The sequence below is a fragment of the Scomber japonicus genome, chromosome 17 (assembly GCF_027409825.1).
Source record: "Scomber japonicus isolate fScoJap1 chromosome 17, fScoJap1.pri, whole genome shotgun sequence".
Taxonomy (NCBI): Eukaryota; Metazoa; Chordata; class Actinopteri; order Scombriformes; family Scombridae; genus Scomber; species Scomber japonicus.
The window spans coordinates 14785620-14809762 of NC_070594.1; the positions used below are offsets into that span (position 1 = coordinate 14785620).

General features: G+C 38.7%; 1 protein-coding gene across 1 annotated transcript; it reads right to left on the bottom strand.

Annotated features, from left to right (window-relative positions):
- Positions 1–1293: 1293 nt before the first annotated feature.
- arhgap18 (Rho GTPase activating protein 18) lies at positions 1294–21501 on the bottom strand. Its single transcript, XM_053337497.1, has 18 exons — positions 21210–21501; positions 12245–12467; positions 10928–11066; positions 10174–10256; positions 9265–9417; positions 8576–8639; positions 8017–8135; positions 6920–6991; positions 6652–6745; positions 6293–6384; positions 6106–6183; positions 5775–5934; positions 5587–5669; positions 5273–5479; positions 4922–5050; positions 3604–3725; positions 3409–3464; positions 1294–3177 (listed from the first exon to the last, which is right to left on the bottom strand). Exons 1-18 carry the CDS (start codon positions 21329–21331, stop codon positions 3086–3088), a joined length of 2088 nt encoding a protein of 695 aa, XP_053193472.1. The 5' UTR covers positions 21332–21501; the 3' UTR covers positions 1294–3085.
- Between the last annotated feature and the right edge of the window lie 2642 nt (positions 21502–24143).

Below are 24143 nucleotides of genomic sequence, written 5' to 3' on the forward strand. Positions count from 1 at the left end.
GTTATGTAAATTGTTAAATTGAAAAACACGATATATGACATTATAGCCTATACATGTATAATATATATAGGCTAAAAATAGCTCATATTGACTAAGGTTGGAGAAACTCCTAATTGTTTTTTAGGAGTAATTCACAAAATATTTTAGTTCTTAAAGTAGCTCATTAGTCAGGAATCTGAATGAGGGTGGCAGCAGTAGCGATAACAATAGTTGTATTATTAATAATTACAATAATCTGATGATGATGGATTTAGTTATTTGCTTTACTTCAGTCAAGCAGAGTAGAGAGGAGGTGGCTCAAGCTACCTACTTGGGGAAGTTCACTTATTTGGAAAACTTGAGGGCTTTAAAGAGCTTTAAGGACCTGTAGCTCCTTGGTCTCTGGAAGTTTGAGGCTTTGATTGTGACACTGCTTTGAACTTTATTGCCCACCATGGTGGGAAAGCATCTTTGGCCTATCTGGCAGTTCATTAAAACATAAACACACAGCACATAGCTTGCTCATAATTTGTAACAAATTCCTTATTAATGATGAATCACTTATAAAGGCATTAAGCCATTAATAAGAGAAATGTTTGTGTTAGCATGTTGGGAAAAATACATTTGTCTGCAACCTTGATGACCTTTTGTCTTTTTTAGTGGCTTACTAACATTTATAACCAAAGGCTTGATGGCAGGCATAAAGGCAAGTAAATGTAGAGTAACGGTATTAATAATATTAGTCAAATAAATTATTTTAGTCGTTATATTACAAAAAAGTCAATTACATGGAAATCCTTTTATCAACCAAGCATTGCACACCATAAGCTTATTTCTATTACATTTGGTCCCTTCTGATTCAGTTGTAGTAGTGCTTTGTTACCCACTGGTTTCACTACAGCAGGTTCAGAAAATTAGTTCTGAAACTATGCAAATCCCAAACCTTACTCTTGGATGATTCAATTCAGCAGTTACCACAAGGAGATGTGTCTATGCGGAGTTACCTTTGGTATCTGACTAGTGGACCAGGGTACTCTAGTTCAAGTCTATAAGCAAAGCCATTAGCACTCTGATCATTTGACTGATGGAGGTCATTGACTATCATTATAGGAATTAGCTGAATGAAACCGCACATAGTATGGACTGTATTTAACAGTTTATGGGGCAGGAAGTGGGGAGGATATAATCTGAGGTCATCTAAAATACAGATACATAGGATGTCAACTCTTGTTTTTTGGGTTGCTTTCTTTACATTTAAAAGCTAGCTAAATTAAAACAAAAAACACAACTTTAAAACCTCTCAGAACACGTAAACCTTTAAGGGTGGTAAATACAGAGATAATCACAGATGATGATGAACCACTGTAAATTCACCTCAAATTTGCACACAAAAAGCATCAAACTAGCAGGTGTAATTAATAACTATGTTTATTTACAGGCAGTTTTAGTGGTCATTTCACAGGCAGACAAAGACAAAGACATCATCATTTGAAAAAAAAAAAAAAAAAAAAGCATTCACAGTAAACAAGATAACACGAGGCAGGAAGTGACAGAGATGTAGTTAAAATATGATTCAAACAGCGACACATTTGTTTAATGCTCATCTAGGATGTGTGACTTTGTGGTGCAGATATGATTCTACACAAGCTGTGGCAAAGCACACAATGAGATTTTACTGAAAGCCAAGAGAGGTAAAGGTGTGCCAAAAAATTTCTACTCTGGGCTAAATGCAACTTCTGCCATAGTTAAAACAGTACATCCACTGATCTCCAGACAATGAAGACTACAGAGCCAGAAATCAAAATATAAAAAGTATTAGAATACAGTTGGAACAAACTACATATCAATTTAAGTAGGCCATTTACTCTATATAATCAGCAATTTATGTGTTTTAAATGAACACTTATGAGGCCACCATATTTTTAAAACAATTAAGTCTTTGGTACAAAATTTTTAAAGGCAACTAACTTGATGTCTTGTATTTGAGCTTGTACACAGGCTATATATAAAAATGTGGAAATGTTTTTGATCACGTGTCCACTGGTGTGCAGAAGTTTTTTTTTTAAAGATGGTATCACACATTAACACACTCAAACATCCACAGTTTAAAAAGTTATAATGTAGAGATATGCACAAACCATAAAAACAGTGATGTTGTCATTGCGTGCCTCTGTTAGTTGTCAGTGATGACATTGGAGTAAATACCCAGAAGTAAAGACGTTTTTACCAGTTTTTGGTGGCTGATGCCTCTGTTGAAGTTTGCTACATTGGGGAACACTCCCTCACATAACTCATTATTGCTTCAAACCTCTGCAGAGCACCATGCAACTATGGACCCCATAAATATCCTCCCATTCCACCTTATGGTCAATCTTTCCTTCTTCTCTGATGGACACTGTTTATTTCATGTACATAACTCATGACTAATATGAATTTTATATATTATTGCCTCACATAGTATTATTTAAGCTTATTACTGTAGAAAAAGAAAGTCATTAGTGGCAGAAAATCACAGTATACAAGTGTAATACTTACAGTATCACAAAATATTAGGAATCACAATATTGAGGCTCAAGTGCTGTGACAAACTGGGAGAAATGCTTTATATAGTTCCACCAGTTTAAACAGTGGTTTTACAAGAGAGCAGAGATGACAAGGATTTCTGAAAAAAGTGGTTTCTTTTCACCTGTACAACAGGTACTTAAGGATAGTGGTACATCAATTAAAAAAAATCAAATAAGTAGCAGGAGAAAGGGTGAAAAATGTCTATGTAATTGTAAAGTTAAGGCTATATTTGCACATTCCCTGTAATTTCATTTTAATTAAAAAAATTAAATCAGTATTATCAGACACAGTTCAATGGATTTAATCGATTTTGCCTTTGGGATATTTGAACTTTTTTGGTGGACTTCACTGCCAGCAAATGTGTGAAACCATGTGTCACCACCTTTGTTAAAAGATCTGTATGCTACAAACGAAGAGTCTAAATCCATCCAAAACTGGCAAAAACCAGAGACGACTAGCTGAATTCTCTTCTCAGTAGGACACTGCGGTGAAAATGTGGCTCAGTCCAGCATCCAGCACGGGAATGATAGTGGGATTGAGTTCATCGCTGTACAACTTTGATGACCCATTCTGCTGCAGGGTTCAGCTGGATGAGGTCTTTCATATACGTTTCTCCATCTAGACATCTCTCCTCTGAAGAAGGTACAGAGGAGGAAGAGAGAAAGACAGCAACATAGTGTAGTTACTGAAAATATGATCTGGTCTTGTCTATGACTTTTAGAACTACAACAGGAATCACAACCTGTTGGCCCAAAAAGCTAGGCTGGGGTATCAACAGTTGACACTTGTCATTATTCCAAGTCTGGAGGGGGTCTTTAAACATTGTACTGTAGTTAATATGTTTTTAATGAGAACAGGACTTACTGATGTTTCCACCAATCTCATAGAGAAATAAGTCTTCTTGTTTCACTGTCACTGAACTAAGAGGACAAAGAGAGAAAGAAACAAGGGAGAGACAGTACAGAGAAAGAGTTATATAACTATGCAGTACTCATAAAGCCAAGGCAAATAGTGAATGTGTGTTTGTGTGAGAGTGTATACAATGTATATACACATTACCTTTCTTGACTGAGGAAGCGTGTTAATACGTCAGAAGCCTGTAACTCTGCAGTAAGCTCAACTGCCATAGACACTTTATTGAACTGCGGTGCCTGGACGCGGATAAAGCCCTGTGAACTCTCCTGGTGGTAAACACATATGAACAGATTGAGACAAAGACAAAACGTAATTACCTGAAAAAAAAGGCCTAACCCTAACCCTGAGGTCACCATCCTGTTGAAATCATTCAAAACACTGTCCACATCAACATACAAGCACTCACAAAGCACCTCAGGCAACTAAAGAATTTGGAATTGGATAAAAAAAAAATCTTCCTCTTCTGTTTAATAAACTTAAGTCACTGTCCAGACTGCACAGCACATAGCTGAGCATGCAGGGTCAACTGGTGAAGTCATTCAAAGTAACTTTTTTTCCAAGCAGATCTACTCTTCTATGCTGTTGTCACTCCACCAACTCAGCTGTCTTTCAGTATCATGATCACACACGTTTTCAAGACAGCTGATCAGTAGCGACAGTGCAACCTAGAAACTGTAAACTCTCTACTGGTGATTGTCAGTTCTTGTCAGCACTGGCACATCCAAGAGGAGATGAGAGGAGACTGGTTGCTAATCAAACACTCATCTTTTTGGACATAAGGAATGACCGCTGGCGCTCCACAAAACAAACAAACAAAAAAAAATCAAGTGAGTTTGTGGGAAACTTTTTGAACCAAGAACTTCAGTATTTGGAATAAGTAGCTTGTGAAAATTGTGTGCCAAAGTCAGACGGGTACACCTATTATTTCATTGCACATATTTTCTTACTCATCAAGAAAAACTTGATTGCGATATCCCTAAATGAACATTTAATATGTATACAGAATGGTATAAATATCTTAATGCACAGCTACAAAGGGGTTACATATCTTATAACTGGTTTGGCTCCTGAATCCTGCCCACATGTTACACCAAAAACATTATTCTTATATATCACCACTAGATGTCGCTATTACTCAAGACAGTACATATACAAGCTGTGCTGTTTATGACTACTACTAAAGGAAGATCAGTTGGTATCAGGTAACAGGGAAATGTCTTGACCCTGACTCGACCCATTTATTTTTACAGACATCATAGAAATTCCTCAGTATATATTTAAATCTTTATACACAGTATCAATTACCATTTACCTTATCATAACACCTGCAGATTGCATGAAATAAGATAACATAAAAGTATAACTTCACTATCACACACACCATTTACCCTGAAAGATTTATGACTGTTATATCAAATGAGTCCCTGCATAGCAATTACATTTATAAAGTTAAAACTCCTACCTCTGGAACAGCTTTGTCAGATGGTTTGTCAGTGGTTATCTTCTTCAGCAGCTTTCTTACAGCTCTCTCTTTGTTCGGTTTCCGCTCCATGTTTTGTTGTCTGACCTGGGTCAGGATGAACTTTGGGATCTAGATGAGAGAGACACACGTAGAATGGGGATTTGACACACGTCACAAATACACAGTAACACATCCTCCACTCATTGTGGAACAACAAATGTTAGATGCGTCTGTGAGTAACTATTTATAAACCAGGCTGCACTGATTTAACTGACACTGACACATATCTGCTAATGATGGTGATTTGAATGGCAGAGCACTTTCAGCTAGCAGGCTCTTTTTGATCCTTACTGTCCATAGAAGATTCTGGTATCTAATCAGCAGCCGCACAATGCTGGCTGTGCTCGTTGCCATGGCGAACTGCTGTTGTTCTGTAACCTTGGAGCGGATGCCCTTTAACATAAAGATGTTGGGCGCTATGACAACAGAGACATTGTTGAGGGTCATTTTATTCTGGGCCTGATGGTCAATCACACGCTGGAAAAATTCCATTAATGCCTGTGGGAGGAAACAGAAGAAATTGTGACAATAGAAAATTAGGTCATGTTTTATTGGTGAAAGTCCTGCATATACAGTAGCACGTTTAAAAGGGCATGTGCATCTACCTTCAAAGTATCCCGATTGGCCTCAGGTAACAAAAGGACGAGCAGGTTCAAAGCCTGCAGCTGTTGCTTCTTTGTGGGGAGCACTGTAATGTAAAAACACACACGAACAGGGAAATGCTTAATAACCTAACCCTTGCTGTAAAACTCTCATGATCAAAGTTAACCTCATGTACAGGTAGTATACATACTGTTGACAGCAGTAAATGCATTGAGGTACTCCACAGTCAGTAATGGATGCGGTAAGTCCCTGATGAACAACTTCAGAAGGCTAGCAGCATCGTGCTGTTTCAGCTGTTGCCATGGAAACACCCCGTCATAGAAAGAGGACTCTAGCTCATGACACAGTGACTGAAACAGATACACACAGGCAAGCACATTACACTACTGTATCAAAATAAAGAAATAAAGTCTGGTGACTAATTCAAGCAACTGTGATGATGTACTGGTGAACGTTGATCGACTGATTGATGACATGGAGATTTAAGTCTGTGAAACTAAACTGATAATACTGTTTCCCACCTTGACTCTAGTGGCCACTCCAGGGATTCGAAGCAAACCCTCTGTGTCTAATCCGTCCTCCTCAATATGACTGATAAGCTATGGATAAAAGAGAGACTCACTTATGGTATAAGACTATAATAACAAAGTTGGACATACTGGTAATAATGATGGCGTAGGTGCCAGACCATCTGGCTGGTGTGCTCACCTTCTGCAGTATAGTTGGCACTTTGGTCCCAGGAGCTCTCCTCTGGTCCTGTTCCAATAACGTTGTAAGAGGAACACCAAATAGACCGCTTTCTACACAAACAAAAATATGAAGTTAAGCCTCTAAACTGTTTATAGAATGTTAACTATGGTTGTTTACCCAGATAAAAATAGTAATTTATTCTCATTTTATTTATTTTGACATTTTGATGACTTTGTCAGTATTTGCTGATATCCTGTTTGTGTGTGTGTACAAGTTCTCATTTGTGGTTTTTACTTTTAATCTCTGTGCGTGTCTGTGAAGCAAAAGCATATTTAACTTATGTTCCCCGCTCTGTGTCGTGTGTGTGTGGTGTTTACCTTTAGCCTTAACTTTGACAGCTTTGTGTGCCTTAAGGTCTATCCCAGCTGTGTCAAACAGAGCAGTCATCTCCACAAGCACAAGTCTACGCACCTGATAGAGCATGAAAAACAGAGAAAAATGTACAATATAAATAATAAACTGTATATTTTTGATATCAGTACTACATTTATAAACAACAAAGGAATGTTTGTCTTGCAAAGGCCCATCCTAAGATAAATTGATGATGCACATACACAGATCATAACATCCCTCATATCACATTACCTTTTTCATATCCAGAGGAGAGAGGTCTCCTATTCTGGTCTGACCTGTTTTATCCCGGAGCAACTTAAAGTTCTAGAAAAGAAAAAAAAAAAGATAGAGAGAGAGATGGGACTAGTCAGCTACTGTGGGAGAAACCACTGCAAGTAGACATTGCACCAAAAAGTGTAGGCAACGTTCACATCCAATAAAATTCAAACAGGTACTAGATCAACGACACAATGTTAACAAGAAAAGATAAAAAGGTCCACACATTGTAGCTCCCTTAGATGCAATTTCTCTTCTTCAGATTCCAGCATCACTGGTCGATGTCTTTTTAAATAGCATCTGAAGTAGATATTGCACACAATTCATTTTTTATCTGTATTTAACTTTATATTTGTATCATGACTGTGGATTATTTCATGCATGAATTGACTGCACTGTACGTAGACTTCTGTGATCACACACAGTGGAATGAGTCTGTTACACCAGCTTCAAGCACTAGATGTCACTATAGACCATCACTCACACATACAGTTCTGCTTTCCACTGAAGTGCAATACAACCCTGCCTTATCCTCACTATAAAATCTGTATATACTCTATACTATATACTCTAGTGTATATACTCTATTCTATAAATGGACAGCATTTATATTGTCAATTTGCCTCTCATTCACACACACACATTCACCGCCATACCATACACTGAGCCTAATTATAAGATTATAAACCCAAACTGTTTACTTTAGTCATAAAGTAAATAATTTCCTAAATGTGAAGGTGTAAGACATAGATCCTGTTCCAGCTAATATCAAAGTTCAACTTTTTTCAAAATTGATCTGATTATATTACATTGAGATGCAACAAAAGGAAAACATTTTGTCACCATGGACACCTTAAAAAATACACAGTCAACAGTAAATAACCAGTAAGCAACTTTGTAATAAGGTTCCTCTATTTCTGTTGCCAGTTCTCTATTTATCGCACACTCTCTAGCAATCATTGCTCTAAGACAACTAATAAGTTATCAATACACACGTTAATAGAAACCTGCAGGACACTTGCATTAAAAGGAAATATACAGCACAGGAGAGGAAGTACAGATTTGTGACTCACCGGCAATTTGTCATCAGCCGTGTTCATGGTAGAAGTGACTCTTGACTTTTGATGGTTGTCCCTGTAACTGAGCGCCTGCTCTGAAAATGCCACTTCAACGTTCATTACCGTCTCTTTTTCTGTCAAGACGCAGGCAGAGAAGGATATTAGAGCTGTGACTACACAAGTAGTTTGGTACAAATGTGTTTATGTAGGTGAAGTGCTGCTGTATAAACAGTACATAGAGACAGTGTCCCACAGCGTTGTAGTCACTTCAGCTGAAGGAGAAAGAGAGACGCCTGATAAAACTACTGACGCTGAATAAACACACACTTTTGGGTTTGGCTGATATTTGAACCATCTTACAGTGATGTACTATATACACAAATTTATAATAAAGCTGTGTTTATGAATTCTTCTATTGCTGTGTTGAGAAATAACATTTATTTGTATTTTTGTAGCATATATATTTACATTTCATGTGTTCTAAAATGCATTTAAGGCAGAAGTTTATTTGGGCCTCAGTTTGTCATTCACAACGCTGATTCACAGTTTGTCTATAGAAGTATGTTGCACGTACCAGATGAAGTGACGTCTTTTTGTCCATTCTCACTTCCCCCTTTGGGTTTACCCGGCCCCTCATCCTGTAGCAGACAGTGAACACAGAGACATATTGTACACTGAACAGCATACATTGTAATGTTCAACCACTCACGTATTCACACAGAACTCCCCCTCCCAGTTACATTTTTCCGTGTTACATATTATCTTTTTTGTTAATTAGTGGACAAACTGTGTGTCTAAGTTAGGAGAACAAGAGACTTTTGGTTCAGCGCTACTAATTCTGCTGACTAGAGTAGTTTGGAGCAGCAGAACACTATATTTTTCATAAATAAATACTTCTATAAGAATCCTAGTGTCATGTCAAAAAAAAGCTTGGTAATTAGTTACTATTCACCACAAAACTGGAGAAGTAACAAAAGCAAAGTTAGCGAAGTTATGACCACTTCCTTTGTGGTAACAAAAAAAATGGAAATGCCTACTTTGTGTTGTCGTAGAATGTTCAATTCATGTAATCAATTTATCTTTCATGATTTCATGCCAATCATAATCACTGCACTGAGATTTTCTGATGGTCTTACAGTGTTTAAAACAATTCTGAAAGCAAAGTGATGACTTAAAGTTAAATCTGATCAAGTATTGTTTTTTGTGATGTGCACTCACACATTTTTACCTCAGATCAAGTTCACTTTGTGTGTATATACTAACCTTTTCAGGCGGTTTGAATATATCCCTAACATCGGGAACGTGTTGTCGGTTGCGTCGCCGTTGCAATGTCTGCTGTACGGTAGCCACACGCCGTTGTACGGCTGCTGCCTGAGTTCTGGTCAGCGTCGATAGAAACACAGCGTTGTCCTCTTCCTGTCAATTATCAGCATAAGATATCGGTCAGTTGGTGTAGTATCTATCTTCAGTCACACTGTGTTTTTCTATTCTTAGTTATATAACAGGTTACAAAGCATGGCACACGTAATCAGTGGGTTGATTAGTGTAAACTGCAAACTTGAAACTGAAACTACAGACAGGTGACAAATTAAAAAGGAAAAACCAGTACAGATCTGTATGCTTGATCCCTACAGTGAGGGGATCCGGTGGCTCTGTTATGATGTGGGGGACATTTTGCTGGCATGATTTAGATCCACTTGTCCCCCACTGCAAGTCAATCCAAAGTTGTTCTGAGTGATCACTTTAACCTGTGATGAAACATTTCTATCTTGATGGGAGTGGTGTCTCTTCCAGGATGACAATGTCTCCATCCATAGGGCATGAGGGTTCAGTGAATGGCTTGATGAGTATGAAAATGATGTGAATCATATTGTATGCTACGGCCTTCACAGTCACCACATCTCAGCTCAATTAAACATCTATGGGAGATTTTGGACCAATGTGTTAGACAGCACTCTACACCACCATCATTAATAAATACCAACTGAAGGAATATCTTTTGGAAGAATGGTGTTCAATCCTCCAGTAGAGTTCAGAGACTTTGTGCATTGAAGCTGTTCTGGTGGCATGTGGTGGCTCTTTTGTTGGTTTTTCCTTCAATTTATCATCCGTTTGTATGACTCAACCTGTTATCAGTTCTAATTCTTTTAATTATGAATAAATCATTCATACCTGATCTTGGTCACCTGCCAATGAATCATCGAACAACTGTGTTAGCCCGGCCTCTGTAAGCCATGCCTCCTCCTGCTCCCCCTCTGAAAGAGAAAGTGACAGGGAGAAATAAAAAGTGATGAAGGACTTTTTTAAAAATGTGGTTCCTAAGATGGTACACGACAGAGGAAAAAATATCCGTAAGACGCAGAGACAATTCTACAGGTGCAGGAAAGGGAAATTAGTGAACACATTTGGACATACACACTCCTCAGGAAGTGTATGTTTGCTCCAGAGAACAATAGTCTTCATAAACAGGCTAAATAAGACTCAGAAGAGCACACCAGAATTGCATACCTCATGTGCAAAAGCCAGTCTGTGCAAGTCTGAGATGTGAGAGTCGTTTCTCAGCAGTAAACAACAGAAAACAGTCTTTCCAGCTCATTCTGCCACAATAAACAGGGCACTAACATTTTTTTGGATTGACGTTGTGTAGATAATAAAAACATTGTGTTGTTATTCTTTCGACTGCCTGCAATTTAGAATGAATCTGATATTTTACCAGAAATGCAACTGTTATGTTGTTAAATGTCCATATCTAGAATGGCACACATGCCTCAACAAGTCTATGATAAAGCCTGCTACTGCGTTAACTTTTATCTGAAGTAGAATGTTCCACTGCATATGGATGGACTGCCTGTACACACCAGCAGATGTAAGAAAAGGGCTAATTTGTCTCCCTTTCAGGCCTGTCCATGGACACAATGTTTCTTACCCTCTGGAATTTTCTGCTGCTCCTCTTCTTGCACTTCCCCTTCTCCTCCACCTTCTCCCTTCCCTGCTCCTCCTCCCGAGCAAGTGATGTGCTCTACCTCCTTCCAATAGTCGTCCATCTCCAGCTCGTCCAGAGAGTCCTGCAAGATGTGCAGACACGTGAAGATGCATACAATTCAGAGGGGGATTTTATCTATTATAGTTTCAAGTTTCCATTCCTGTTTCATATCGTGTTTCTGATCTGTACAGCAGTTTTTCTGGATTAACTTTGAATTGCCCCTATGGGCCAGATATGATGTACAGAAAACAAAGCCAGTCTGAACAAGTCTCAAAAACCACACTCATTCTCAGGGGACTCAGCAAAGAGACAAAAAATATGCATGTCCTAACAATTGTTTGCCTGCCAACCGAACCACCTATGAAACTTTTAATAGTTACAATTTGGACATTTATAGCTGACATTGTTATTCAGAGTTGGTCCAACTGTAGAAAAGGTCACTGCCTGTGAATCCCACTGAGGCAAAAATTACAAGCTGCGACAGTAACTAGCTGACCACCGTTGAAGAAAATCACTCACGTTCCTTGTTCAAAGCTTGCTGTGGTAATGGATGTTTATTAATATCCCGGGATATCGGGGAGCACACTGACACAGAGTGGGTCTGGGACAGTGGACTGAGCCAGAGCAAATGAAATGGAGGCATTTACAGTAAGACCAAGGCAGTGATCAGCAAAGAAACAAAAAGGTAGGAAGGGAGAGCATTTCCATTCAGACCTTACAGTGTGACACACAGGCAAGATCAAATGATAACTTGGTGGGGGAAGGTGGTTCTTAGGTGGACAGTTGACAATGTTAACTGCAAGGAGTCACAACAGAAAGAGGGTCTACATTCAGACATAAGCCATAGATGAAATCATCAGGGGGCAGTAATGACCAAGGGCTGTGATGTCACTAGCTCAAGGTGTTGTTCTCAGACGTCACTTGATTAAATCACACCTCTGGCCATACGCACATTTCTTCTTCACCACTATAAACTTAATATCAAAGCATTATTATTATGGAAGGTCTGAAAAAGCTACAAAGCAGCTTGATATCGGAACAATTTTAATTAAAGAAATACAAGAAACATAATGAAGTCGCATTTTTCCCTTAATTGTAATTGTCACCATTTGTTGCCTTTAATTTCTTTTGGCAAGCTTTAAGTTAACAAATAAAAAGGAAAAAACTCTCCTTTCAAATGATTCACACTGAAAGTATTTTTAGGATAAATAGAAGAAGAACATGCTATTCTTAGTTAAACGAGTTGAATTCACAGCCTACCTGAGAGTTGCAGCGCTGACATGAGGGCTGGGATCCTTTCCTGCAATGGGGGCTGTGTCGGGGGCTGGAGTTATTAGGCTTCGGGCTGGAGGAAGGCTGAGACCTGGGACCCAGTGCTATACTTGGATTGGGGAGTGACGATGGGTCGGTACTGGTGGGCCCGTATCTGTCTCCATGATGAGTATTCTGGTTCGGTTGAACAGTGTAGTGGCCTGTTTTGCGGCTATAAGAGAGACAAGTCAGTCAGTTAGAAAGACACAAAATCTGGTGATCATCTGGTTATTTGGCATACTCTTGGCTAAGTTCTTTACTGAAACTCATAGATGTAAACTGTGTACTTTGCACTTTGTATACCAGTGATAGCCTCTATCATAAAACTATTCCTGCCTTATAAATGTTTAATTGTCTGAGAACTTTGAGTTGGAGTTTTCAGTCAAGAGGGCCAGTGGAGAGATGTGTATGCTGCCTGTTTCATAAAGCTGTCTTCTGGATGCTAGTATGCCTTTAACTAGTATGCCAAGAAGTCAGAGATAACTTCTGACACGGAAAGTGAATCAGACAGACAGAAGTCGGCCAAAGGCTACTAGTATGGAACAGGCAGGAACATGTTGAATTCCCAGCCACTCAGCTAATGGGAACATCATCTGCAGGGACTAAGAATAGAAGCTAAACATGGACTTCCCTTTGCTAGCTCAACACAGCTAACACAGCTGTACATCTTAGTGTTGTTTAGCCTAGCCTAGCAAAGACAGTGACTTATTACAGTTAAGTATGGCTGCTAGATAAAATGTAAATGTGTGTCATTATTCATGGTTTTGTTAATCACACACACACACACACACACACACACACACACACACACACACACACACACACACACACACACACACACACACACACACACACACACACACACACACACACACACACACAAAATTCAAACCCAGTGAGCTCCAGTTACCCCATTTCATGGCATATTGTATTTTTTAACCAGTAAAGTCTTCACCGTTTGCTTCATAAACCTGGTGTAAAGCTGCTGTATCATTCCAGAATTGATTGACAGCGCTTTTAACACTTAAACAGTTACTTAATCTAAGTCAATCTTTTCTGGTGCTTTTTGGAGAAATAGCTTTTTCTTTTTCTTTTTTTTTAAAGAGGCACTCCACCAATTTTACACTTGGTTTACACTTGGAGATTAAATATGAAACAGGAAAGGCACACATGGAGATCGAAACGTCTGCATTTCCCAGGCAGGAAGAGTTTGAGAAAGAAAAAAAAAACACCCATCCTATTGGTTGTGTTGTGGGAAACTTAAGATCCAGACTTTTTTTTTTTTTTTGTAGTGTGACTCATTCTAGGAGGACATATCAGCCTCTGGTGCTTGGATTTTTACCATTTTTTTCCCTTAAAAAGCACAAAAATACTATTTATTCATGCACACATCAAACATTAAATGCTGTATCTAATGGATGACAAAAAGTTCAAAGTTCTGATACATGTAGGACAAAAGCAGGACAATTGTTCTGGAGTAGGAGTGGTTTTCCCTTAAGAGGTAGTTTCCCCCGAGCAGAAGTAGCTTCAATCTGAAAAATCACTCTGGATACAATTGCCTTTAATATGTTTTCTAATTCATTCACTCTGTAATGTGTCCACAGAGCAGGGTGACACTACTGCTGCTGGTACAACCATCGGTACTGCTTTCACTGCCTATCATTTAGACCAGTTAAATTAAAGCCAAAATTATACTATATCATATAAAACTATAAAATACATGACATCATGGGATTTGGTGGAGTTGTACATAGTACTAATGACAACAACTACAATGATGTATAGTTGTGGTGTGTCTTATTTTGGATTATTTCTCTATTAATTGATTCATAGTTAAGTCATAGTTTGGTTCAGAACCTAAAGATATACAGTTAAGTATATTATAAGTTATATAGTGGAGTTGTATAGTGACTAATCATTGCAGAAATAAAGGACACGCAGTAATTTTGCCTGTATGACTAACTGCATCAATTTAATGTGCTGTATTAATTAATTTGGAATTAAGAGTGGAGATTTGCACCAAGGGTTCATGCTGAGCCAAGGCCACATACCACAGCAGACTTCCTGCCACACACACACATACTGAGTACACACTTATGAAGCGATAACACTGGCAAATATAAACACACACACACACACACACACACTTCAGTGTATATTTAAAAAAAGATCAGGGATTTTACCTGCAATTGAAACCACAGCAATGACCTCCTCCCCTCCGTCCTACACTCTACCACTCTTATTTCCTTCTTCTGTGAATTTCTTCACCTCCTACACCTCACCAGAGACTTCTATTCCTCTTTCTTTCTACTTGGTACTTTTATTCTGCTTTTCTTCCATATTTTTTTATGTCTTACTTCAATAGATCTCATCCCTTAATCTAAACTCTGTAAGATAACACATTCAGAAACACGCTGATAATAATAAAGCTCAGGAGGTCATTTGCCCCTACAGTAATTCCCCTCACACCTAATCCTTCACCAATTGAAATGTTTTCATTTGTAAGGAATGCCAAAAATGTTCTCATTTTTAGATCAACTTGGGAAGATGTGTTTATCTTGAAAACTAGAGTTAAACCTGGCCGACACACACATGACCTAACAGAAGAAGTTAATGATTTACCTTCATCTAGCGCTACAGTGTAAAGAACGACTGCACCATAAATCAGAGATTAGAAATCACACGCTCACAAACATATTAGCACACATATTAGTTTGTCTGTGCTGGAAGAGCAAATTATTGAAGACATCTAGCCGTGGAGTTTTCATTCAGCTACTGTATATTTATATGCATACTTGCCTGCAGTGTGATACTTTGTTACCAATTTGTTCACACTGACTTCATATTTGTACCATTTTCAGCCATGCTGGTGACGCAGTGAAACTTCTCAAATACATGCTTAGACTGCCTTGAAATTGTGCAACGGTTTTTATGTTCACCAGAGGATAAAAGGTGGAGCTGTAAACATTAGTCGATCGATGGAAAATTAATCTACAACCGTTTTGAGTCATTTTTTATTATCCAATTATCTGATTCCAACCTCTTAATGTGAATATTTTCTGGTTTCTTTAGTCTTCTATGACAGTCATTTTTATATCTTTGAATTGTGGATTGTAGGTTGTGACAATGAAACCGACCTCCTGATCTCATTTTTCATATGTGTTACAAATCCATTGCAATTTAGTCGTCCTGTTTTCCATGCTGTATTTCTGTGAGTTGTCTTTCTTGGTCTACACATTACATTTACATTTAGATGGCATCAAAATTTGGATGGTGAACATTATACTTGCTAAACATCAGCATTGTCATTGTAGGCAAATTACATTCTTTTTATATAGAGCTGAAAGTACTGCTGTGCCTCACAGAGCAGCCAGCATGGCCAGATTCTAAGCCTTGTTCATGTTGGTGGATGGATTACATGCTGCACTGTTGTGGCAGTTTGCAGGTATTTTTATTATCTGATACGTAACAATGATCCAGAGATGACTAAAGAGAGAAGAAACCGCCTGTTGTAAGTTATCTGATTGGCTAAGACAACCATTTTCTATTTAACTATGCCCCTGTACTGAGGAAACATATTTACAACCGTGTTAAAAATTAAGCTTTGCGTCTTCCGAGTAGTTGTTGTTGACCACTGTCACTCATTTGCCAACCTGTGAAATCATTCATAAGCAAGACAACTGTGCCTCCTCTTTGTGAAGACGTCACCAGTCTGAGATATTTTTGTGTTTTTGGAGTGCAGCTCTGCTAGTTCATGAACTGTGAAGGTCAGCATCTATGTATCAAAACACAAGTACACAAATACATGTCAACCATGTACAATAACGCAAAATATTCACAGCTTTTTACACAAATTGATAAACATCACTTTGCTCTCTGTTTCTACAGACATTTTTTAACTGCTCTCCAGAGTCCCTGCATGTTTTAAACCAGCTGTTGTCATCCCTGTAGTCAAGAAGTCTAATGTTAATAGCCTGGATGATTACAGGCTTGTGGCTTTTCACTTCTGTTATGAAGTTATTTGAGTAGCTGGTCTGTAAAAATGTATCCAACATTGAGATTTACATCTTACAGCTTGCCTATCATGCTAACAGGTCAGTACATGATGCTGTGTCTCTGTGCTTACACAGTATCCTGCAGCAACTGGAGCCCCCTGTCATCTATGCACAGGTTTTGTTTTCTGATGCAGTACAATTGTGCCCCTTTAACTATTTGCCAAACTCCAGGTGTTGGAAATGAATGTGTCTGTGCAACAGGATTTTAGACCTATCTGATAGAAAGCAAGTGGTTAATATAGGTAACGTGTCCTCTATGTCAACGACCCTCAACACCGGTCGTGTTCTCTAACCTTGGCTGTACTCACTATAAACTATTGTGTATCCCATATTCTGAATCTATGCAGATTATTTAATTAGCAGACAACACAACAATGGCAGGCATGATAAGGAATGGTGATGAATCAGCAGCCGAATCTGGTGACGTGGTGTAAGGCAAACAACCTGGTTTTAAGCATAGCTAAAACAGAAGAAATAATAATTGACTGATTGATAATAATTGATTGATAATTGAGGGGTAAGGAGATCCTTATAGGTCTTTGGTCATTGATGACCAGACAGTGGAGAGGGTTGACACTTTTAAACTCCTTAGCATCACTGTTAGCCACATACTGAACATCAGTCACATAATTAATAAAGCCCACCACAGGCTTCATTTTCAGCAACAGGTTAAAAAGTTTCCTTCACTTTTACAGTGAAACTGTGGAGTGTCCTCACCTTCTCAGTCACAGTATGATGTGATCCTTGAGAGGGGACAGTAAGAAAGAGCGGTACACATGTCATCTAACATCATTGGCTGTGACCTTCCCTCTGTCTCCTCCACATATGCTACATATATCAGATAAAAAGCACAGAAGGTGAATGGCGACCTCTCTCACCCTGTACATATTATGAGACTGTTTGATACCTGAACTCTGACGCACAACCACTTGTAGAAAGCTTTAACCAACAAGTACTTAAAATCTAAAGAGGAAGCACAAGGCACTTTATCAAAGAGGTCAGTTTGAATGTATAAATGTGATAACTGTTTTATATTTATCTGTATCTACTTACTGTGTATGTGTATTTTTTTCTGTTTTTAAGAGTTGTACTGAGGCAAATTCCTGTCAACTATGTTGACATGGCAATAAAGTATTGAACTTGAACTTAAACACATACACTCAAAGGTGAGGTGGGCTGCCCTTGTGAGTAAAACAAACACATTCTCTCTCTGGCACACTTTCATACATGGATACACAAATGACCTACAGAGCCACAGCTGTGCGTGATTGTAGTACTCTTTGTACCCTTTTTCCGCAAACCCTTTATCAGCTCCTTGGTGCTGCTGACAAAGACAAAGTATGTGTGTATGTGTGTGTGTGTGTGTGTGTGTGTATAGAGAGAGAGAGGTGCACTGTGAGGTGCAAACAGGAATGGAGGGAAACTTCATCACACAGCAAAGAGCAAGTTCAGCACCGATGAGCAGAATGAGTCAAGGACTGTGGAAGTATTATTTAAACCCACATGACCTGCCCGTTTACCAGTCCAGTGACAAATCTCCCAACCACAATGACACATTCTCTCCCTACAGTAGGAAACATGAGATGAGGCTATAGACATACAATTGTAACAACACTTTAAAATATTGAGAGAGACAGTGGAGGAAACTAAATATTTACATTTATTTTTCTTGTGTATTTCCATTTATGCCACTTTATACTTCTGAAAATCTCTACATTTTTAGTGACAAATATTCCTATTTTTACAAAATACAGGTACCTGACAACTGGAGTTACTTTACAGATGAAGATTTTGGATACAAAACACACAATTGTTGAGAGTTAGATGTGAAGATCCACCACTCTCATGTCAGTAAGCTAAATATAAAGCTATAGTCAGCAGCTGGTTAGCCTAGCTTTGCATAAAGACTGGAAACAGAGGGAAACAGCTAGCCTAGCCCAGTCCAAAGGTTACAACACATGCCAGCATCTCTACTGCTAACTAAGTACTGCACAGACAGACAGTGATATTCTCATCTAACTCTCGGCTAGAAAGCAAATAAACATATTTCCCAAAATGTTGTATTGTTCCTTTTAAAAAGGACCCGAGTACTTTCCCAACCTCTGGAGATGGATGTGGTTGGAGCTTCAACCACAAAGTGAACAAAGGACAGCTGAAGAAGTTTAACGGGAAAGAGGATGAGAAGTGTGTGTTATTCTCATTCAGATCAACAGGTGCCAACTGCCCTCTGAGAGACAGAGGCTGCCTCTGTTTAGACCCTCTCTCCCTCTCTCTCTCTCTCTCTCTCTCTCTCTCACACACACACACACTTACTGATCTCATTAATGACGTAATGGTTGAATAATAGATCTGAATCTACGCTGCATATTCCACTCAATCCTTCACGCTGGAAGTCTGAATCAGTTGGACGTCTCCCTGACCATCTGTGTTTCTGGATTATTTTGTGTGTGTGGTTACTCTTCTACTCAGTCGCAGTAGTTTTGAGTCTTGTTCATCCTGACTAGAGCCAAATTCAATGCGAGTGAAGCTACCAGTACAGAGCAGAGCAGAGTTTAGTAAACTAAATTCGAGTTTTTGTTCCATGTCTGATGTAATATGTGTAATGATACGTTTCACAGCTCCTTTTCCTCTCTGCAGCTGTCATTTCCTGTAGAGCATTGTATCGCTTTAACAGGGTTTGTTGCTTTGCGTAGTAAATTAATCTGAACCATGCGTTTCTGCTTTTATTTATTTTTTATGTCACATTTCACACAGTAGGGAAGATTACTGGGGAAGTGCTGGTCCCAGTATGACTAGGAAACACAACAGGAACACACTGCCCCTTAGTTAAAAGCTGAAGCTCTGAAACCTCTTCAAGAGTTCTTGCCAGCTCCCTGAAATAACAAAAAAAAGGCTTCCTTGTCCAAGACTCCCAGCTGACAGGAAACCTAAGGCTCTTTAGGTCAGATGTCCACTGCTGGAGCAAGATCAGCAGCTTTCTGTCTGTCTATCTCTCATTTCCTGACTAGGGGAAAGAATGACCACAAAATTAAGCCTTCACGAGTCAACTTCGACAGGACACACGTGCACACACAAACACACACTGCTGTGGGAGGTGAGACAAAGGCAGGCTGTAATGTGATGCTGTTTGCTGGACATGCCATCTGGAACACACACACACACACACACACACACACACACACACACACACATATACAAACACACACACACTCAGAGACAGGTGTGTCTGTCTGTACTGTCCACCATCTGGACTGTTGCTGCACCATGGGTTGTTTACTTTTACCATACTGCGGTTGTTGACAGCAGTTTTTTTTTTGCTGATCTAAACATGCGGAGGACAAACATGGACAGCTCAGCCAGGACGATTAAACAAGTCTGCTCAGTTATAAATAAAAGAGTGTAACTGCACTGGTGTTTCCACTTGAGCTTAGTTCCTATTCAGCAGCTCCACTGCGACAGCACCTTGTAAACTACAGCACCAGACTCATAATAGGGATTTTCCTATTTATAAAAAGCTGACAATCATGCCATGCAAACAATGAGCCATTAACAGGAGCAGCAATAACAAGCCAAGACTGACTTTGGCAATGAAATCCAATATTGTTACGCAGAGATGAGACAGATTAAAGACCTCAGTGAATGAATGAATGAATGACTGAATGAATAAAGCAACATAACTAACATAGATGCTTCCATACACATCACAAGGGCTCGCTGAGACACCTCTGCAATATATAATTTGAGAGAAAGCTGCAAGAATAATTAGACATGTTGACGTTTTCCTTTTAGATTTACTCTCTTTAAACTAACACTATAAACTGCAACAGAAAGGGATCCACTCCAAAACTTTGAGCTTTACATACATTGTCTTATTGCTTTACTGAATGCTGACAACTGTTTTGTTTTTTTTCATATCTTTAGTTATGCAACTAATGATTTTATTTTTATTATTGATTTATCATCAGGTGATTACTTCCTCAATTGGCCAACACATTCTGATTGTTTTTAATGTTATGTGACATCTCCAAGTTCCTTATTCTTTCTGACTAACAGGCTAAAACCAAATATATTCAATTTACAATTATACAAAAGTGAGAAACATAGCAAATCCTCACATGTGATGAGCATGGACCATGGCATGTTTGGTATTCTTGATAGAAAAATGACTGATTGGTGACTGAATAACTGTATGATGATTGGTTATCAAAAAGGTGATTTCAGTTGAACATGGCCTTCATTTTAACCATAGTCTAACAAAAAAAGGAAAGTCTCTCTGTATATTTTATACTGTAAAAACACTGGACACAGGAGAGTATCAACCTAAGGCCTGCAGTGGTGTAGAATAGTCTTGAATCCAATCTGGGATAATATAACACAGTCAAGGTTAACCTGCTGAGGAGCTGATAAGGAAAGTGGTAAACGGAACAGGTCAAGGGTGGAGTGTGAAACATCTGCTTCCTTTAGGTGCAGTTAACCAGGTTACTGCTGACTTCCAGTTCTCCAGAAGGATAACAATGTCAACATGTTTTTTCTACACCTTTCAAGTAGAGCAAGTAAGGAAAAAACACTCTAACCTCTCTTTCTGTCTCTGTCCTACACACACACACACACACACACACACACACGAGTTGTCTTGGGTCACTTTTGAGGACATCAGATAGACTTACATTAATTTCCTGGAGACGTATCATCACCCTAACCATAACCACTGACCCAAAAATCAGCTTTTTACCGCTTGAGAACACAGCCTTTGTCCCCAATTGGACAGGCTGCCCCCAATTAACTCGCCCTCAGTCTGATATTTGTCCCCCAAAATAGCATATGACAGACCGCGCCACACACACACACACACCTCTCACCTGAGCTCGTGCTCCTGTGCTGGGGGATCGGGGTCACACGGTCCAGTTTTCGGCAACATTTCGACGTTGCTGTGGTAACCCGTTAAAACCACTCCCTGTGTTTGCTGCTGCTGCCGACTCATGTTTCTCCTCCTTTTCTCCTTTCTTCTACTTTACACACAGCTGACATCCAATTGATAACTGATAGGTGATCAATCTACCTGCCAATATATATCTTCAGCGGTGTGTTTATCTATCTTTGCTTCCCATCGCTGGGCTGCTGTGTTGCCAGCTCATTCTGACATCCAACTACTCTTCTTCTCGTCTTTCTGTTTAACTTGTGCTGACTGAGAGCAGGCAGGGCAGGAGGGGCGGGACTACAGATGCAACACGGCTCTGTGATTGGCTGAAACTGCAGAGGATAGTTTGGATAGGTGGCAGCGCCCCCTTCTTGTTGAAGAGTCACTTCTGTATGGTGCAATATTCCATATTCATTGAGGGTTTTCATGGATTAACTGGATGCATTTCTTTTTCAATACATGAGGTTAAAGTGTGGACATTTTTAATTTTAGTTTCTAAAGGTCTAAAGGTGTTTGGGCATGTTCACATCCATATTAGATGAACAAATGTAAACTAATTCCCCCACATTTTGGACAATGTTTCTCAAGATGCAGCAAATACAATGTGTTTCATTTGCTTAAGATCATACTAAAGTAGACTTCAGTCTATACTCAAGTAAATAGGCTCTATGCTGTAAAATATACAGAATCAAAAGGTGCTCTTCCTTCTTAAGAATAGTTCATTTGATTCTCTAAACCCTTACTGATCATATTGGGCCTTTCACAGTATCCTTTCATAATTAGTGTTCAAACATAAAACTCATTTTTCTTAAATGGGTGATTAACCCTAAGCTTTTAGAGAGCAGAGAGTATATTCTTTAGGTTTTATTTAAGTTTATATAGAAACAAACATTCACAATCACAGTATATGATGGTCTGATGTTACTTAATACAGATTTAATACTGCTTTTACTGAATGTGAAGAAATCAAAAACATTTTTAAGTGGTAAAATTTAACCCAAAACCCCCTACAAACATGTTCACCAGCTGCACAGAAATAAAAAAAGTTGTAATATTTTCATTTCTCTGTATTCTGGGTCACTCTGAAAAAAGACAGATATGGGTATTTTTCCTGCTATCAAATGTAAAAACAGGTCAAATTTGACCTGAAAAGCATGTAATGGTCAAAACAAGCATTGTGTAAAACAAGGAAGCATTTTTAGAAGGTTTGGTGCTGGGGATGTGTGGTGTAACTATTTTGCACCATGTATGTGTGATGTAACCAGTTTTAACTGTCACCATGCATCATATTGATAACATCAGCTTATCATATATTTAGCAGGAAATAACACTGTCAAAAAAAAGCAGTATCACCTTAAAGAGTAGAACACAAGTACCTCAAACCTTGAAAAAGCAGCACCTCAAAGACACACTTTAGTACTTCCATAATACAGATATTGTGTCATTGAAAACACAGACAACACTCTGGATTGTGTCAAGGATCAATGACACACAAACCCCTAATGAATGAGGTATTGATGACATTTACAAAAACAGTATCCTAGATATCTGAGCACACACAGCAAAGGCAACACATAAAGGTCAAGGAGAGTGGCAAATACATACACACATTTAAACAAATAGTTGCACACATTCAAACACAAATATGCAGCCTCAGTCTCTTGTTCCTCACCGGAGATGAAGGTAGCAGGCAAGTCTGGAGACCACTGTGTCCATTTGTCCAAACTGTCTCACACAGAGCATGACCTACTGGCCATGTGCTTGGAGACAACATAAGGAGGAAAAAAACACTCACACACTGTGACAAGTGGATTAGTCAGAAAGGTCAATCAGATTGTCCTGCTTCTCCATCTGCCCCTCCCCACTTCTGATCCCCTCACCCACCTTCTTTACCCTCTCCTCCTCCTAATTACTCCCCCCCCGGGCACCTCATTCTGACCACATATACACACACACATATATATATATATATATATATATATATATATACACACACATATATATATACATATACATATACACACACATATATAGATAGATAGATAGATAGATAGATAGATAGATAGATAGATAGATAGATAGATAGATAGATAGATAGATAGATAGATAGATAGATAGATAGATAGATAGATAGATAGATAGATAGATAGATAGATATAGATAGAGAACATTAACAAGCAAATAGTACATTATTGGATATTCACAGTAATTGTAATTTATGGACCAATAGCTCACATCTTGATTGTATTTGTTTTTTTTGTTTTTTTTTGAAAATAAAAGTCCAGCTTTATAATTAATCTCAACTAAAAATGTCATACTTTCTTAAATTGCATTCAGGAACTAATCACCCCCCCCCCCCCCTGTTGTTAGCAGGTACGACATCTAGAGGCTGTTTGAAATAAAATGCAAATGATCACTGCGTACTTACACACACACACACACACACACACACACACACACACACACACACACACACAGTCCCCCTCCCCATTTACTGTTAATCACATTAAAATGTGTGCTGTCTGTATTGTTCACAACACAAACTCAGCAGCACAGTATTTTATAAGGTCTCACTCTTTGTATCCTTTCCCCTATACATGAACAAAGAAGGTACATGAATATGTTGTGGGCCAAAAAATCTAAATGCTAAAGCGTTGGATGCATAATCTATTAAAATAAACATCATCAAAATGAATGCACTATGGTGACAGTATATCCTCCAAAACGTTCAGATGTACAGTGATTTTAAATCACTGTCACTCTTTAAAAATAGATATAAAGTAGCTGAAATTATTTATCAGACATGAAATAACAGAAAAAAAACAACAGTAGTTCAACCCAAATTATGCAGGAGCACTAATCTCACAGTGAGCAC